The following is a 19,146-nucleotide window of genomic DNA, read 5'->3' on the forward strand; positions in this document are numbered from 1 at the left end:
AATTTTATAAAATTTCTTTATTTTTGTCTATTTTTTATTTAAAAAATGCTTATTAATTTTTTTTAGCAAATAATAGGAATTCATTATAAAACTTATATTATACAAATTCTAAAAAATTATAGGAAATATTTTTATTTTTAAGATCATGTTTTAATCTCTTATTGTTAGAATAATTTATATTAGTATAATTAAAATATGAGAAAAAATTAAAACAAAACATTTCATTTAAAACATATTACTCCAAGAGAAGGTTAAGGGTATACACCTTTTTATTACTATTAAACTTAAATAAAGCAATTTATACAGATCAGAATGTAACTAATTAAAGTTACAAGTTATTAAAGCAAAAACACAAAATGATTTTTCGTTCATCATGAAAGAATGGAAAGGTAAGGGAAAATTCAGATGCAGTAATACTTAAAGAGTCCTATTTCCTTCATTTTTTGTTACGTTTCATAGCTAAAGCAAATAGAATTGTGGTATAACTGTTCAAACAAAACACATTTTAAATTGAGATCTTTCATAAATATACATAGTAGTAGGTATGTACGTATTTAAAGTATATTTTATAGATTATATCGATGATTTAATGTGGGACGAAATACATCCTTTGTGTTTATAAATGACTGTTTACAGCTCCAATGTTTCATTTCGTCTAATTAAAACATATCAACGACGGGGAAAGTCCATTTTGAGTTAAACCAACGATATGTTGTATTTTATATATTTTTGATTTTATAAGATAATTTTAATATTCAAACAAAAACTAAGTTTTTATTCAAATATCACTTTGTAAAAATATCACTCCAAATTTTTTTAATAAATTGCATTAAATCAATGCTGGTTTTTTAATATAATTTTCCTAAAAATTTATCTTGTTTTTTTTTTAAGTTTTACATTTTTAAACAATCTCCTTTTTCGCATGAACTGCATATATTAATTCTCTTAATAAATTCATTTGCGGACTTCTTTACTTTCTTGTAATTTCTTCCATGTATCTCCCAATGCTTTTGCGAAATGGTCATCTACTGATGCTAAAACTTCAGCACTTGCATTGCCGGTATTTGTAGATTTCCAGCTTGAAGTTATAGGGGAGGACGGTGAAGGAGAAGACGTATTAGAAGAATAGGTTGTAGAGTTAGAACTGACATTATGATTAGTGGTTGAAGTAGGAGAAGCTGGCGGAGTTGGATTATGGGATTTAACATTTTGCAACCCAGGTTCAGTTTTTATACGCATTATAGCAGGCAAATTGGGTGAGGGATTTGAAACTGGCACGTTCATTGCCGGTGGCGAACGACGTGGTGATGATGATGGAGAATTATCAATTGAGGCAAAATGAGAAAGAGCCACTCCAACTGCCGATAACTGTTGCTGGTGCTGATGCAAAGGCAACGGAGAAGCTGTTCTGGATCCAACCGCATTAAATATTGGTGTTTGCGTTGTGTTGCCCAACTTAACACCTGGTATTGGTGCAGGTGAATGTGGTGATGTTAATGGCGTAATAGCTATTAACGACGAAGACTTCTGCAAGCTAATGGCCTGTTGCTGTTTTGGCTGTCCACATGGTCTAACCACCAATGGCAAAGGAGGAGAATTTGGTCTTGTTGATACTTTAATTTGGGTTGCTATGGCAGCTGGTGATAGTAAAACAGAATTAGATTTAGGTGCTACATGTACTTGGTTCTGGTGTGCATGCTGTGAGTTTTGCTGATGATTGTCTGTGGGTAAACTAGTTGGATAAGCAGGTGGAGGATTCAATTCTAATTGTGTTAAGACCGTATGAGAGGGCAAGGATGATGCTCCAGTTGTTGGCGGCAATGTTGGAGATGGACTTCTGACATGAGCTCTTGGTGGCTGTGCATTTTGGGGTTGGGGTGATGGTGTTTTCGTCGACTGATTAGCAGGAGATCGCTTTGAAAATAATGCGTGGTAGCCCGGACCCAGGGAACGTCGAAAATGTTCGTCAATAGATTCTAAAATAAAAATGTTTAATATATTAACATTGCTTAAAACCTCGACTAGTTTTTAATTTATTTTACCACAACTACGATTGTCATTTTCTCGATTCGCTACTAGAGGTGACTCTCTAACATCTCGTTTTGGTGGTGCTTGTGTAATAACACTTGGACGCGCTAACGATGAAGCAAATTGGGAACCAGGTAATGGCTCCCGATAGGGTGGTGGTGGTGAATTACGTTGTTTTAAAGTACCAACAGACATATCTAATGGCGCATCGTCACTTTGAACAGAGTTAATATGTTGCAAAGCCTGAGAGTGTGCAATTTGACCCAAATGAATTTGTCCCGCTAAAGTAGAATGCGGCGGTGGAGATGGCGCTGAACAACTTGCAGATTCACTTAAAGGACGCATACTTGCTGCAGCGGCGGCAGCCATCATTATTGAAATCTGATGAGCATTAGTGTGTATGTGCGTGTTCGTATTAGATACTGAACCAGAGGATATAGGAGAGTGTTGGACATGGGCAGCTGGCGGCGGCGACGAACTGGGGGACGAAGCACGTGCACTACTTGTTGAAGAACCAGGCGATGGATGATGGTGAGGATGATGATACTCACCCGTACGTAAACGCCGCTCACGGCGCCATGCTGTAGTTGGCAATTCTTTGGAAGTTAACCGGGTCTCTGAAACAACAAATAAAATACTCATGAAATATTTCTGATCCATGTTAATAATATTCGAATTTACTACAAGTGGGCGTTATGAATCATAAATGTATATACTGCATACATACAAACATATATTCAACAAAAACAAAGTATACATATATACAATACATATTACACATTTTGATCTTTGTAATATAAAGTTTATTTTGTTTTTTTTTTTAAGCTAGTTTTTAGGGTTTTGCGGCAAAACCAAAAATATACACATACATATGTACATATACTCACTTAAAAAACAAAAGACTTTGGCAACAAACGTGATATTTATAATAAAATTCATCGTCTCATTCGCTTTGCTTATGTATTTTCTTCTCTTTTTAAAACAAGTTTTTTGCTGTTGTTTATGTTTTCCTAATGTATACTTGTTTTTAGTACATTGGATCTATTGGTGGTATGAAGTAGTAACATGTACATACATACATACATACATACATTCATACCTATGTATATAAATTAAGAATTGAAAATGAAAACAAAACAAAAATCTGGAAGAAATCCTAACAGATAGAATGTATTTTTGTGGCAAAAATGAAAAAGTACATATCTCAAGTTATGCCAAAATAATATTTGCATATTTTTAAAATCTCCTTACTGAACTCTATATTACGTCAATTTTTCATAAAGATAGGATCAGAACTTTTGAAAATGTCGAATTTTTTAAATGTGTTTTAATATAGTTTTGTATTGGAACTTAAAATTTTGAAACGTTCTCCTGAAAAATACAAGAAAACAACTTATGTACCTTTTTACCACAGATTTATAAAGTTTAGTTCGTTCTACAGTTTCTCAAAATTTTTGTTTTGGGGTAAATATTTCGTTTTTTTAATTATTTCTCATGTGAACAGCCTTTAAGAGGCGCTTTCAATGCCGTATCAGAAATTTGTGTGCTGGTGCAAAAACATTGATAATTCTAAAATTCGAAGGGGGCCTATGATTACAACTGATTCAAAGAGAAAATCAAAATTGAGTTAACATCAAAATTACGTCCCATAGATTGATCGTTTACATTTACATACATACATTGATCGTTTACATTTACATACATACGTACAGTTGCGTTCAAAATAATAGCAGTGAAAATTTCAAATATAAATTTGTTAGTGAAATATTTAGATTTTTAATTAAATATTTTTTTAATTTATTTATTTAACTTGTTCTCTAATTTTCGTATTCCTGCATTAAAAATTCATCCATGTATGAAACCACCTTTAAATGCGTTATTTGGTAAACTTTATGGGTTTCACTATATGCTTTATGGTCTGAAATTAAATTTTTTCAAAAAAGATTAGTTTAAAAATTGATCTGAACTAACTGAATATTGATCACGATGTTTAATAATTACAAATTGGCTTAGTTTCACTAATTTGGGACGCCCTAATGGGATTAAGTTTAAAAAAATGATGAGCGCTTATGGGAAGCTCTTATCATATTTGAATAAAATGTTTATTTTTTTATGGGAGATTTTAAAACATTTGACTTCCTAATGTATTCAAAAAATCTTTTAATGAAGTTACCATGAGATTTTTCATATGTTTTTTCGCGATATATTCAAATTTTTCAAGATATTTGAACAGATTTCGTTTTCGTCAATTCTGACATTTTCTTTCAGGATTTTAAATGAAATAATTGTGAACTAAGCTTAAAATTACTTAAAATCATCTAAATATAACAGTTTTATATTATATTTTTAATATTTACTACGAATAATGGAAATTAATCTAACTTAGGTTATATAATATACGGTACTCCTATTTTTTTGAACAGTCAAAATCTGATATGGATTTCGAAAAAAGTGAATACCAAAAAAACTAATGAACCTATATAAAAAATTTCATTCGTTTTGTATTTTAAACACTTAACAAATAAATATCGTGAAAAAATATTGGATTTCTGTAAATGTTTCTTTTTAAAATTAAGCTGCACAATTATTTTTAAGTCTCACTTCTATTTTTTTCAACGCAGCTGTATATACATACATACATACATACATACATACATACATACATACATATATACATACATACATACATACATACATACATACATACATACATACATACATACATACATACATACATACATACATACATACATACATACATACATATACTGAAATAAGTACCGTGATCGGATCACATTTGTTTGTAATGTTTTATTTGGAACTTCCGTTTATGATAAACATACATAAGTATATGACATATACATAATATATCGTCACCTAAAATACAAAAGACATATCTAAAATTTTTGACAAGGACAGCAAAAAACAATTAAAATGCAATATGCAATATTGCAATATGCAATATGCATACATACATACATACATACATACATACATACATACATACATATATACATACATACATACATACATACATACATACATACATACATACATACATACATACATACATACATACATACATACATACATACATACATACATACATACATACATACATACATATACTGAAATAAGTACCGTGATCGGATCACATTTGTTTGTAATGTTTTATTTGGAACTTCCGTTTATGATAAACATACATAAGTATATGACATATACATAATATATCGTCACCTAAAATACAAAAGACATATCTAAAATTTTTGACAAGGACAGCAAAAAACAATTAAAATGCAATATGCTTTTGTAGATTGGGTCGTTCGTTTTTTGTCAATATATTTGCCAATTTTATCCAGTGGAGTTTGTTTGATGCAATACATGAGCATCAATGAAAAAGTGGATTTTGAATTTTATGTTAGTTAGGGCCAATTGCGTTTTAGGTGGCAATATGTGTATGTTTTAATAATTATATAACATTTTTATTCCTTAAAGACTCTTAATAAATAAAAAATACGAAAAAACGTGACAAAATTAAAATAAAATTTTTAATTGTTTGTATATTGTTGTTAATGCATACGAGTACATAGTATGTATGTCTAAATGTCAATGGCAATAACGGAAGTAGTGGATAATGGATTAATATTCATAAAACTGTACATGCAAAACAAAATGTGTCATAACTTTTATAGAAAAAGCATTTTTTTTTACTATTAAAAAACAAGAGACTAGATTTTGTTATTTTTCGGAATACTGTGTTTTAAGAAAATATTGATAGGAATTCCTGAATAGAACCAGAAAATATTATTTTATTTGATTATCTAGAATTGTCAAAAAATGTAAATGTAATCTATTTTAATTCAGTAATTTACTAAGCAAAAATTGGATGTATTGCTATTGAAAAACCCTAATAACTCTACTTTATTTGTTAAATGGAAATAAGCTATGATTGAGTTAAAAAAAGTATTAATTCTAATATCAGAAGAAAGTATTTTTAAATGCCTTCTATGTAAGATATTTATAATCAAACTCTGACAGAGAACAATTGAGAAGCATTGAGCCGAATAAAGGCATATAAGCAAATTGGCAAATTTTACAGTGAAATTTAAAATTGGATAACTTTCATAACTTTCTTAAATGTATCCTCAGATTTATTTCATTGATATCCCTGTACAAAATTTCGGTGAAAAATTCAAGTCACAGCTTGCCAAAATCGATACTTGAAATTTTGCTAAAATGGAATAAACATATACTTTTGTTGAATACATTTAGATATACAGTGTCTCACACAAATATTCGAATTTATTATTTTTTATAAATTACAGTGTTATTTTATGATGCTATTTTAAAAATAATAATAGTATGTCTGTTTTCATAATACATTAAATTCGAATACTTATGAGAGACACTGTAAGTGATTTTTCATATACTTAAAATATATTAAAATTGATAAAACTTGGACAATACGGACATAAGAAATCAGGGCCCAAATTACGGCATACGATATCGATCGAAATCTCAATAGAATCTAAATGGAGATTTCGATCGTTATCGTATGGCATAATTTGAGCCCAGAGTATATTATTTGTCAATGTCCCTGTCATTGAAAATATGTCCTTGATTCGCCTTTTTAATTGTCAAAGGACAAAATATTTAAAAATGTTTTGCTATTTTTATGCATAAAATTTTCCATATTTAGAACGGGACAATATCATCAATAGTTATTAGGATTACAATAACACCTTAAAACCAGTTTACCTACATTATTCCACAACTAATATAAAAATTTTGTGTAGTAGGGAACGGATTAGAGAAAATACGGATGAAAAACTTTATAGTCGTATAGCTCTCTTCATTTTTTGAAATGATTAAAAAAACAATCTAATTTTATTAGATTTTTATGTAAACACATACATAAAATGAAACAGCTGTTTCCATTCTACTTTGTTATTGTTTTATACTCATAGTGTAAAGACAAAGACTTCTTAACTTGAAACTAACAGGAAAAAAAAAACAGGAAAACATCAACCCTATAACAATGGATATAAGACCTTTTTGTTGGCCATGATTAAATTAATCTTAAAATAATATTTTTTAGCAAACTAATAAAATATTTCATAAAGTTGAAATGTATTCATTCCTACTATTCCACCTACTCGCATCCATGCTTTAATTATTTTCTTGCTCTTATAAGTTTTTTCCGTCATTGTATTTTTTATGGTGAGCATTGAGTGTCATACATATCGTCACCTGAAATGCAAACGGCCGTAACTAACCAAAAATTCGAATTCGATTTTATTGTTGATTCTAATGTATCATGTCCACATCAAAAATTGGACTCTTCCGACCAAAATTATCGATTTTATTGACAAAAAACAGAAGGCCCTATCTACAAAAACATTTAAATATTAATGATAAAAAGTCCAATTTATCAATTTTTATATACTACATAGTCAACTATCATAACAAATGATAGGTTTCACCATTAAACAATTTGTTTATTACTACAAATAAATCTTGTTGATAGAAACAAAGTTTTTTGTTTCTCCTGTAAAATTTTAAAATTGTTTGCGTTTTAGGTGACGATATGTATTTCTATTGCAAGGATTTATTCCTAAACGTATTCACTTCATAGACAGTTCAAATAGTCACGTATTAAGCACACGTTGGCTAACTGATGGTTTGATAGAGAAACACAGAGTATGTATTGTATACAGTAGTGATCAAAACATTTGGAACTGATGCAATATTTCACATTTTCTCGCCAATTAATATTAAAGTAAATCAACACATATAAACTAATTTTAATAAATAAATATTAACAGTTTAAAAATAAATTAAGAAAAGTGTGAAGTGTTGACTCAGTTCCGAATTTTTCGACCACTATGTATGTATACGCTGACCACCACTGTATGTATCGCATATCCCCTATTTATTACAAGACTGGCATAATCCAAAATTCGGGTTTTTTAAACTTAGTAAATGACTATACATATCTCCACTTTGCTTTAATTTGTCAAAATAAGTTTTATATGAACATAAATCTCACCCCAAATTTTATTAAGATCGGGTCATATTTGACCGTAGTCGACATGTATGTATATACATGTATGTCATGTCCGACTGCACTTTCCTACTCTTTTTTATATAAGTATGTGTATGCATATATTTATAAAATATACAATATTTTATAAACTCATGTACGATATTCATTATAAAATTATCTTAAAAATATTTTATTTAAAAAACATGGATTACGAAAGAAAAATATGTCCTTATTGTAACAAATTAAAATAAAAAAGAAGCACCTACACAATTCGCAAATTTTCGTATAGTTTTTCATGTAATTTTGTCACATATGATATCGACTTATTTTACTCTATATTTTGGAAAACAATGTTCCGAAAGGAATGAATTTTTTTCCAAATATTGTATTCTCTGAATGGAAGAAGTTCTCCACTCCTATCTACACCACTCTGAAGGCGTACAAATTTCAAGAACGATGGTAAGGAATTATCCATATGTACTTATGTAAATTAGGGTGTCCCGAGGATCTCTTTTCTGGAGGAATACCTCTCAAACGATGCGTATTAATGTACTTAATACAACAAAAAATAAAAAAATATTTTTTTTTTTTTGAAAAAGCCCTCAGTTCCCTACCAGCGTTTGAAAATCTTGATCTCAGTACAATATGTTTTAAGAAAATTTCTGCAATCTTTTCGAAATGGGTCCATAATTTTCAGCTTATCGCGGGAAAAATAATTAAAATTATATATAAAATTAATTTTTTATATTTTTGCGATATTTTCGGCATACATACACATTAGCGAAAAACTATTTTATACATATTTAGATACAGACATTTGTACATAATTTCAAATGGATGTATGTGGAAACAAACCTTTTTTAAACAGTAGCTTTTGCTGGTGTTGATGATATAATTGATGGTGGACAGCAGCTTGTTGCAAATCTCGCCAAGGTTGCCATATTAAACTATTGGACATATTGGAGCTATCTAATTGTTGTTGGAGGGATAGACTGTTTGTTGTAGAAGACTGACTTTGTAATTGTTGTTGCAGTTGTTGTTGATGCAGCAAAAATTGTTGTTGCTGTTGTTTAAAAGCATTAACAATATAAAGATAATCCATTTTTTTTTAATTTGTGTTAAACGACAACAATCAAATCTCAATTCTCCTTAATCATTATCCAATAACAGGTCTGATATTTTTCTTTGTATGTTTTTTATTTTCTTTTTAACATTTTCTACTATTATTCATTACTATTTAACAACGAACAAATAAATCATAAACAAACACAAATGTACGTTTATTTATACATACATACATACATACATAAGTATGGTGTATATCGACTATGGGTACATATATAAGTATATTATGCAAAACGATTCTTTCAGTTTACTTTTTTGCTGACTTTCGCGAAGTACACGTTTTTACACACTTAAAGATTATATACACAGTAGTAAATCAGTACGTACATATACATACATATATATATGTATACTGATATTCATATACTACATATATCTGTACATGTATTTATTCATATTATAAAATATATTTGCACATTGCCAACTGGCAATAACTAAGAACTCAATTTGAATTAAAAGTATTGTGAAAAGTTAAAAATTAGAAAGATTGACGGCGGCGTTTTACGATCGAAGTTTTTGTTTGTGTTGGAAGTAATAACGATGCCAAACCGCTGAGGGGAAGGCTTTAAGATGGTAAAGCAAAAATAAAGTGGGTGTTTATATTCTCTTAAAATTTCTGCAAAAAGAGTTTAAAGTTTTAATTAAAAAGCATTCCACATATACGTCGATTCCAAAATATATCGTTATATGTATTTGTTATTCTTGTACTGAATATTTTAAAATCGTTTGACACTAATTATATGTATTTAACATCACATTTTATAATTTATTTGTATTTTAACATATGGTTTCGATTGCATTTTATTGAAGTATGTATGTGTTTATGCATACACTTATATCTAAGATTTGTTTAGTCTTCATTAAATGTGCAAAATAAAATATTTTATTTATATGTGTAAGTAGGTATTTTTTTTTTATTTGAAAAACTTTTGTTTGCAGGCATTGAAATGCCGTTAACTCGTGCTTTAATTATCGACTTACAAAACTGACTGAAGCTCACTTACTTAGACTCTCCGCAGCTACTCAATTTCTTAAAAGAAAACAAAGCCAAAAACAAAACTAACAATACTCTCTTAAACTCTGTTAAAAAAAAACTCTACACGATAACTTGACTATAAAGCAGCGTAGTCAACTTTATAACTTCAAAAAGCAATAGAATACAGAAAAGCCGCGATTTTTTAAAGAGTAAATAATAAACCTATTTTCATAAAATCGAGAAAGCAAAGCAGAGTTATAAAATATTAATACCTACATACATACAAACATACATACATAAGTATTTTTGGTATAAAATAAAAACAAATATGTATCAATAATATTTAGATTCTGAACTAACATACATATCCAATCTCAACTCTAAGCTTTGCATTATAAAAAGTTCATTAAAAATCTTCAATTATGCTTCGATTTAACTAATTGTTCGTAACAGTAAAATTATAAAAATATTTATTTAAACAAAAACTTTTGGCTAATTTCCTAAATTTAATAGTTATCGGCCTTACTTTAGAAATTATGTATTTGAACCGATATAATTGTTAAAATATATGTATATTAATTTGCTAAATAGTTATTATTATTTAAAGAATATACCTATTTCTACATATCCTACATACATACCTAGGTACCTAGTTAAAAAACACTTTGTAGATACATACAGCTTGCTTTCATATTCTCTGTTTTTGTATTTTTCTCTTTTTTAAAGATTCTCTTTTTACTATTATTTGTTTAATCAATTTCCGTTTTATTTTTTGTTGCTTCAACTGTTCGTATTTTTTGTTTGTTTTGTTTTTACTTTTATTTGTTTATTTTTTATTGTTTTTTTTTTGCTATTTCTTATTATTTTTGTTATTTTGCAATTTCTTGTGGTTTTTCTGAAGCTTAGTGTTTATCAGTTTGAGTTTTTTGTTTCAATGCTTAATATTATAAAAATGGAATTGTTAGCTTTAGAGATTTCCACCTATGTATTTATGTATGTACTTTCTTTTAAAGTTCAACTTCCATTTTATTTCAACAATGTTACATACATATGTATATGTATACATATTTGCATAATTTTGTTACCTTTTAAACCAAAACATCTGATAAATCGACTGCAATAAATTCAATATAATTTTCATGTTATATTTTTCATTCGAACGATAGTTAAGAATATTATCTATGCTATTATTGAACATAATTACTAAATGGCATAAATACATATGGAAAATATCATCTGTCATGAGGATAATAATATGTCTGATAATGAAGTCGATACCAAATTGGGTATTCATTATCCAATATTTTACCTAAAAACGAAATTTTGTATTAAAACAAAATTTAGGCACTGATTAGTGGTATTTTCTTTAAATAAAACGGATTGAAAGTTACGATCCAAATACATAGTTTATTACAACAACTCTTTATTAGATTTCCTACAGCAGACTGACTGACTCAGGTTCTTGACGCAACTAATTATACTCCAGGATTTCTTGCAGATATTTCCACACCATTTCCATAGTTTCCATTATATTGTACATCACCATCTTAAAGATGTTTTGAACATTGTTTAAAGGATTACTTATCCAAAAGCTCTACTTCTATAATGAGCCCATTGCTTTTGAAACTTATTCATTATTTAACAGTCTGTTGGAAGTGGGAAGAACATAAAATGTTTGTTGAAAGTGTTGAAACTATAAATCAGCCGTTAATTTTAAACAGAAGTACAATTTCATAACACTGCCCCGCATAAATGGTGTAGTGCTATTAAAACTATTCTACTGGAGGTTTCTGGAATAATTCGTACAGCTCTTTCTTAACTTTGAAGATTATTCATCTTTGTTTCTAAGTTGTTTTTTGGCAATACCAACTACTCTGTTCGTAATAACCTCAGACATTTCTTGAATATTTTCGTCTGTCCCTCTAAACTATTCCTGAAATTTCGCTTCCATTTCAGCTAATCGTTTAAAATTTTCTTTGGTTTTTTGAATTGGCGCTTCCAATGATTTATCAAAAATTTTTGTGCAACAGCAAAAGTTATCGAAATTTTTAATTTTTTTGGAAAATATTCAGATTTTTTGCATTTTTACACATATGAGTTTAATATAATTTATTGAAATTAATACATAATAATCCTTAATAAAATTGACCGAAACGCTTTTTTTCCGTTTGTCAAAATTCAATCTAGATTGAATTATATTTGAATTTATCGAAGTCTATGTACGCTACCAAATCATTGCAAAATTATATAGCGAACGTTTAAGAAATTTTATACTCGATATAACGAATAAAAAGAAAAAATACCTAAAAAAAAATAAAATTTTACAGCAAAATAAATTATTTCGATACCCCAATATGGCGCAATATTCCAGGGTTTTGTAATTATCAGCATGAGACTCAGTTATCGATTCTCAAGTTCAGTTTTTCCTCAAAAGAGTTTAATTCTATCTTCTAGATAATAAAATAAGGTTAAGGAAATAGCAGGAAATTAAAGTTGTTAGAAAACTAAAATCCTTCACAAATTTTTCAATCCGTTCAGATGTTCAAAATGGAAAAACGTGTGCGTTGTTATTAGTTGTTTGAAATACAATTTGAAGTAATAATTTCATACATTAATTTGAATGGTTTTTTGTCCATTAAATAAAGAAATTTACTAGAAAAAATAATTCCGATATAACGAATATTTCGATTCTTTATTTAATTTTAATGGTTTTTTGTCCATTAAATAAAGAAATTTACTAGAAAAAATAATTCCGATATAACGAATATTTCGATTTAACGAAAGGGCCTGACATTATATCATTCGTTATACCGGGATTTGCCTGTATTTGTTGTAGTTGTGTACAAAATTGTGCTATGTCATTATGTCGTCGTCTCTCAAAGACCTTTCATATGATACCAAATTTGCACATGGTTTATTTGCCAGAAATATGAAAAAATCAGAAAAACTTTAAAATATATTATTATTATTATCGCTAATTCTGGTCGGAGGAGTCTAATTTTTTGTGTGGACATTTGTTTTGATGCAATACATTATAATCAACAATAAAATCGATTTTGAATTTTTGGTTAGTTAGGATCGTTTGCGTTTCAAGTGACGATATGTACATACATAATTCAAAAAGTAAGAAATTTTACAAATATTTACTCATATTTTTTCAATTATATTATATCAATTTTAAATTACTGTAAAATTAGATTTTTGTGAAAAAGAAAATCCATGTATATTTGATTCAATACAAAACAACATCATCAGTTACTCTAAGGAAAAGTTGTTGAACAACTTTAAAATAAATACTGAAGTAAATAACAATGCAACAACATCAAACAAAAACTAGAAATATGTAATGAAAAACTAAATTTATATCAAAGCATTTGCCATTCTAACTAGACGATCTTAAGCATGAAATACTAAGTGAAGAACTTACATATCCCCTCGAGGAGTCTATATTTTTAACTAATGCATCATTAAAAGTTTTATTAATAATTTATTTTCTAGCATTTACGTTGATGAAATCCATTACGCAAATATTACATTAAACTATGTATAGTAATAAATTTATATTCCACAAAATATAAACATTATTGAAATAATATTTTAGAAATAATTGTTTTAGAAAATCATAACAAATATTTTATAACATTCTACTAATATTTTTAAACATATAATTAATAATAAGCAATTTCAGCACTATAAAGAAACTCGAAAATATTTATTTGCACTTAAATCAAAGTTTTTAAAAGTAAATAAAAAAAATAAAATACACAAAAACTGTGTTTGAAAAATACTTGAAATTCCAAGGCAAGCTAAATTTCAATAACTTAATTTGTGTATATTTTTTACACATGAGAAGTGCATTTATATTTTTATAAATTGTCACGATTTCTTTTTTTTATTCATAAAAATTTTGATAATTTGGTATTCCGTCAGTGGAATTTTAAAATTCAAAAGAAAATAGTTTAAATTACATAACTGTGAAACAATAATTTAATATTTAATATAACATCTATGGACATTTTTAGATCTTGATTTAGGAAAATTTACAATCATAATTACATATGTATGTCTATATTGTATAATTATAAAATATATCTTTACGTACATATATACGGTATTGTTCGAAACCTAAGCAACCTTTTTAGCCATTGTATACAAAGAGCTATATTTTATATTTTAATTGATTTATTCATTGATTTAATTGATTTGTTTAATTCCATTTCGCTGTGAGTTACAAGAAAATAATAACTGAATTAACTCCATAAATAGATGTTCGAAACTTAAGCAACTTTTTGATCTTCTTATGAAAATCTTTGGTCCTTTTGAGTTCCAAACACCTTTATGGAATAGATTAGGTACTAGTGTAGTTCGTAAAGAATCCCGATCGGATTTTAACCCATTCGCCAGCTGCAATGTTAAAAACGCAAAACAGCTACAGCCTAAAATTATTGTTCTCCATTCTTTAGTGGTCCTTTACTAAAAGGGTATGTTGTAATATTTCCTTCAGCCTTTGAGCCTCGCGTAATCTGTCTGAATTTAAGAAGTAAAATGTGGAACCGCTTGTAAATAAAACTAGTTTTTATTAGTATTGCTTAATCTATTTCATTATTCTACCTAAAATTGTACAAAATTTGTGAAAAAAAAATCAAATTTATTTAAGTAAACTCTGTCCCATGTCATTGCGGCTTTCATATGCGGTTACATCATCATACATTAAAGATTTAAAAAAGCAAAAAGTTGCTTACGTTTCGAACAACTATTTATGGAGTTAATTCAGTTATTATTTTCTTGTAACTCGCAGCGAAATTGAATTATACTTTTATTGTTATTATAATAAAGACACATAATATTATACAAATCAATAATATAATTTTGAATAAATCAATTAAAATAGAAAGTATAGCACTTTGTATACAATGTCAAAAAAAAGTTGTTTAGGTTTCGAACAATACTGTATATTAGTTGATTTCAATAAATTATTATAGATTAATTTAAAGTATAAAACCATTTTTTATAATGTAGACATCAATTAAAATGGGAAATATAGCACTTTGTATACAATGCCGAAAAAAGTTAATTAGGTTTCTAATATATATATAATACTGTATATTTGGTGATTTCATTAAATTATTATAGATTAATTTAAAGTATAAAACCTGTTTTTGTTTCAACTTTGACTTCTTGAACAAAATAAGGTAAATATCTCGACATTTGGCTTAGAAACTCTCCAAATTATACGTCCCTTTATATGTGTAGTTCAATATGGACCTAATCAAACAATACTAATTTTGCAGAGAAATCCTGCAGAGAAACGCAATGAAAGTATCCCAGTAGGACAATAACATATGACTTGGTGGGTTTTAATGAAACGGCTATTTTAAGACTGATAAATGTAGATTCATTTTGAGAAAAATAAAGCTGTGAATTCTTCACTCTTCAATATTGAACTTCTAACTACACTGAAATAAATATTCTGTATTGTTTGTGAGGTCAGAGATATTTTTAAATAAATATATTTTTATGTTAAATATGTGTAACTCCTTCATTTATGTTAATATTATTTAAGTCAAATTACTTGTATTCTAAATAATACAATTTCTTAAAAAAAGAATTGGTTGCTATCATTGTGAACAGCCCCTGAAAATGTTGCTAGCATTGCTTATAATAGAGATTATAAAAATTAGAGAACAAATTAATTAAATAAATATATTATAAAAATATTCAATTAAAAATCTAAAGAATTTCGATAGACTCAAATAATAATTTAAAATAGAACGGGCAACACTAAATCCAAAATTGTTTGAGTAAATTCTTATTGTATAACAAGGTATACTTTGAGGAGAAACTCAAGCTCCATTTTTTGGAGTTGGTCTAATGTAGTTACATATAATTATTGTCATATTGAATTGGAATAAATTTCTATAGGACAAAAAATTAATACATACCATTTGCATTATCCTGCACCATTGTAGCAGCACGTGATAAAACATCCAATGCAGATTCCATTCTTTTCAACAGCCTTTGTTGATATTATTGTCGTAAAATATTTATAATAAAAATACCTTCCGCTCACTTTCACTTTTCAGTATTTTGTTATAAATCCTTTTTTTAATGAAATGAGTTTTATATTGCTGTGCACTAAACACAATCATTCATACACAAAAAACCAATAATTATTTTCGATTAAATCGACGTCAGTATGTCTGGCGTGTTTAAATAATTTATCTTTTTATTACAATTTTAAAGTATATTTTTCTTTTAAAAATTGTTTACGTTTGTAGGTGAGTGGGAGGAGAAAATAAACACGAACAAACACGAATGACAATTATTTAGAAAATAATTAAAAGCGCGTAAACTTCGTTCATTAAGCACTGCAACTTTGAAGACAACTACAACAAAAATGTCAATAATTGGCAACTTTTTACTTAAATTCAGTTAAGTATCTTAAAGCGTTTTTAATTTCCACAATGTAAACTTTGAATGTGCGAACTAACAATAACTGGTGAAATTGTACGTTGTTCTAAATTTGACCTGAAAATAAAGAATTAAAATTAGATTTTATTTTTATTTTAAATCAAAATCTTAAAATTCTAACCTAAGGAAAATAAAAAAGGGATAATAAAAACAAAATTTATCCACGATATAATTTATTATAATAAATATATCGCGGATAAATATAAATAAAAAAGTTATTTTTACTTTTCAAGTTTTGAAGCTAATAGTTGATATTGTTTTATATTTGGGATGCAACTGCACAACAAACAAAACTTGTCGGAGTTGAACGAAATTGTATAAGAAAACGAATCGAAGGAAACCAAAACGGCTCAGAAAAATGGCAGTAAAAACCGGCAAATGAGCACAACAGCAAACACTCACACACTTAAAAAGCACCAAAAGCAAATCGTATAAACTTATACACAATTCATCTCAAAATTCAGACAATACCGACTAAAATTCACCCTTTTTTAGACACTACATAATCATATGCACATACACGTTTAATTTATTGTAATTGCATGGAGTTTACATACATACATTCATGTATATTTAATGCAAAACTTATTTTATTCGAAATTGTCATATGAGCAAACTACATACATATTTTGGAATATATTGTACTATTCAAAACACGGAGGTGTACAACATTAAGGCAGACTTAAGAAATCAGATTGTTTATCAGGTTTACTCTAAGAAAGGATGAGAAAAACTAAACAGAATGCTACTGGTGTTTAGGTCGCCATCGGTAACGTAGTCGGATGATATCAATGAGCTGAGCTATAGCAACAAACCATCAAGCCCATATGGTAACAACTTGTTGTTAATGCCTCTTTTTGATGGTAATAGTTTGATTTTCTCTGTATGGGTATTTCATGTACATACATATGGATATTTGTATGTAAGTGCCTGTGTATGTATGCTGTTAGTCATAGTTTAGTGAAGAATATAAAAAGCTGGAGATTATGAGAAGGCAGAGGTGGAGGCCGTCATTTAAGAAATTGTTGTATGTATGTATATACAAGTCAGGCAGCTGTTTTAAACTCTGTTATAATGGATACGCAGCAAAATCAGTGGGACGTAAAAGAAGTAATAAGCACGATGAAGTTTGGACAGGTTTGAATTCGTACATACATACATAATACATACATACATACTATAAAAATAAAACTTAAACACAATATAATTTTTATAACAAAAAGAAACTTGAACAAAATTTTGTACAGAACGTTCTTCATCCGACAATGAATCCCTTCGAATTTTTATTCTATTTCGATAAATATTTTTAAAAACTCAATTTTTAAATATGTATTTACATACATACATAATTACGTTTCCACATAATAATTCTCATAACTTTTTATTTATTTAAGGCGCTTAATAAATTAATGTAAAAGTAGTGTTTTACGATATGTATTATTGTAGGAATATGTATAGTACAGGATGTACATGCAGTATTCATGCCAACTGTAGCTCACATTAGATACTATAATTTATAAAAATATACATATTAAATATAATATATAGAAAAAAATTTGCAAATTCTATACATACATATGTATTTATTTAATGTAAGTAGATATGTACATATGTTTCTGATCTTTTAAATAAGTTTGATTTCAAGTTACTCTCCAGTTATGATCCATGGACTGGAATTATTCAAAACATCATGCCTTTTACGTAAAATTTAATATTATTGGCATTATTCTTCAAACAAAAAATTTCAATAACAACATTACTAAATAAATACTTAATTAAAAGAATAAATTTAATATTTATTTACCTTATTCAGCGAATACACTTATGTATTATATACTATATGTATGTACATTAATATGTACATATGTATGTAAATATAAATATGAAAGTATATTTTTATACATATAGAAATATTTGATTAACGAACACAAGCGTATATAAAATATTTAAACATTTTGCACTATCGCGGGGAGAATTATTTTTGTAAAAGCAAAATTTTATAACTTTTTCAACTGTTTGCACCTTTTAGACTTTGACGGTAACATTAATGAAATATTTATTACTTTTGTTCATTTCTTTAGCAATTTTTGCAACAAATCAACAATTTAAAACCAATTCAATGTATTTTCTTGTATGAATTTTATAAGTGGAATGCGAAGAATCTCAATGGAATTTTGCTTTGTCGCTTATTTAGCACATTCCGCATCTATATGACATTTATTGCCATCCACTCATCACCTTTTCGCATAGAGATGCCATATTAACGTTCACAGCAACACAGTGAATGCAAGTTGAAATTTATGGAATAGAACGGAAATTCGCAACATGCGAACATCAATGTATTAAATTTTCGATAACAATTGTCAAAGGCGAATTCATATGATGGTGTAATATTTATAAGGTAGTGTCGTCAGCGAATATTTATTATATATAGAGTTTGACATTATGCCTACACTTAAATGTGGCAGCACGCTGTTGAGCCACATGTAAAAGGAATGAA

General features: G+C 27.9%; 1 protein-coding gene across 6 annotated transcripts; it reads right to left on the reverse strand.

Moving 5' to 3' along the window:
* LOC119601088 (flocculation protein FLO11) lies at nucleotides 1-18,853 on the reverse strand. 6 transcript variants are annotated; one of them, XM_037951813.1, is made up of 4 exons: nucleotides 18,451-18,853; nucleotides 16,118-16,703; nucleotides 2,043-2,645; nucleotides 1-1,976 (listed from the first exon to the last, which is right to left on the reverse strand). In XM_037951813.1, exons 2-4 carry the CDS (start codon nucleotides 16,176-16,178, stop codon nucleotides 955-957), a joined length of 1,686 nt encoding a protein of 561 aa, XP_037807741.1. In that variant the 5' UTR covers nucleotides 16,179-16,703; nucleotides 18,451-18,853; the 3' UTR covers nucleotides 1-954. The 6 variants fall into 6 exon arrangements, with proteins under 6 accessions (XP_037807741.1, XP_037807742.1, XP_037807739.1 ...); XM_037951814.1 differs by lacking the exon at nucleotides 18,451-18,853 and adding an exon at nucleotides 16,872-16,887; XM_037951811.1 differs by lacking the exons at nucleotides 16,118-16,703; nucleotides 18,451-18,853 and adding exons at nucleotides 8,930-9,307; nucleotides 9,956-10,183 and having other exon boundaries at nucleotides 43-1,976.
* Between the last annotated feature and the right edge of the window lie 293 nt (nucleotides 18,854-19,146).

The sequence above is a fragment of the Lucilia sericata genome, unplaced genomic scaffold (genome assembly GCF_015586225.1).
Source record: "Lucilia sericata isolate MDLA Ls3-8-SP2 unplaced genomic scaffold, ASM1558622v1 Contig000143F_arrow, whole genome shotgun sequence".
Taxonomy (NCBI): Eukaryota; Metazoa; Arthropoda; class Insecta; order Diptera; family Calliphoridae; genus Lucilia; species Lucilia sericata.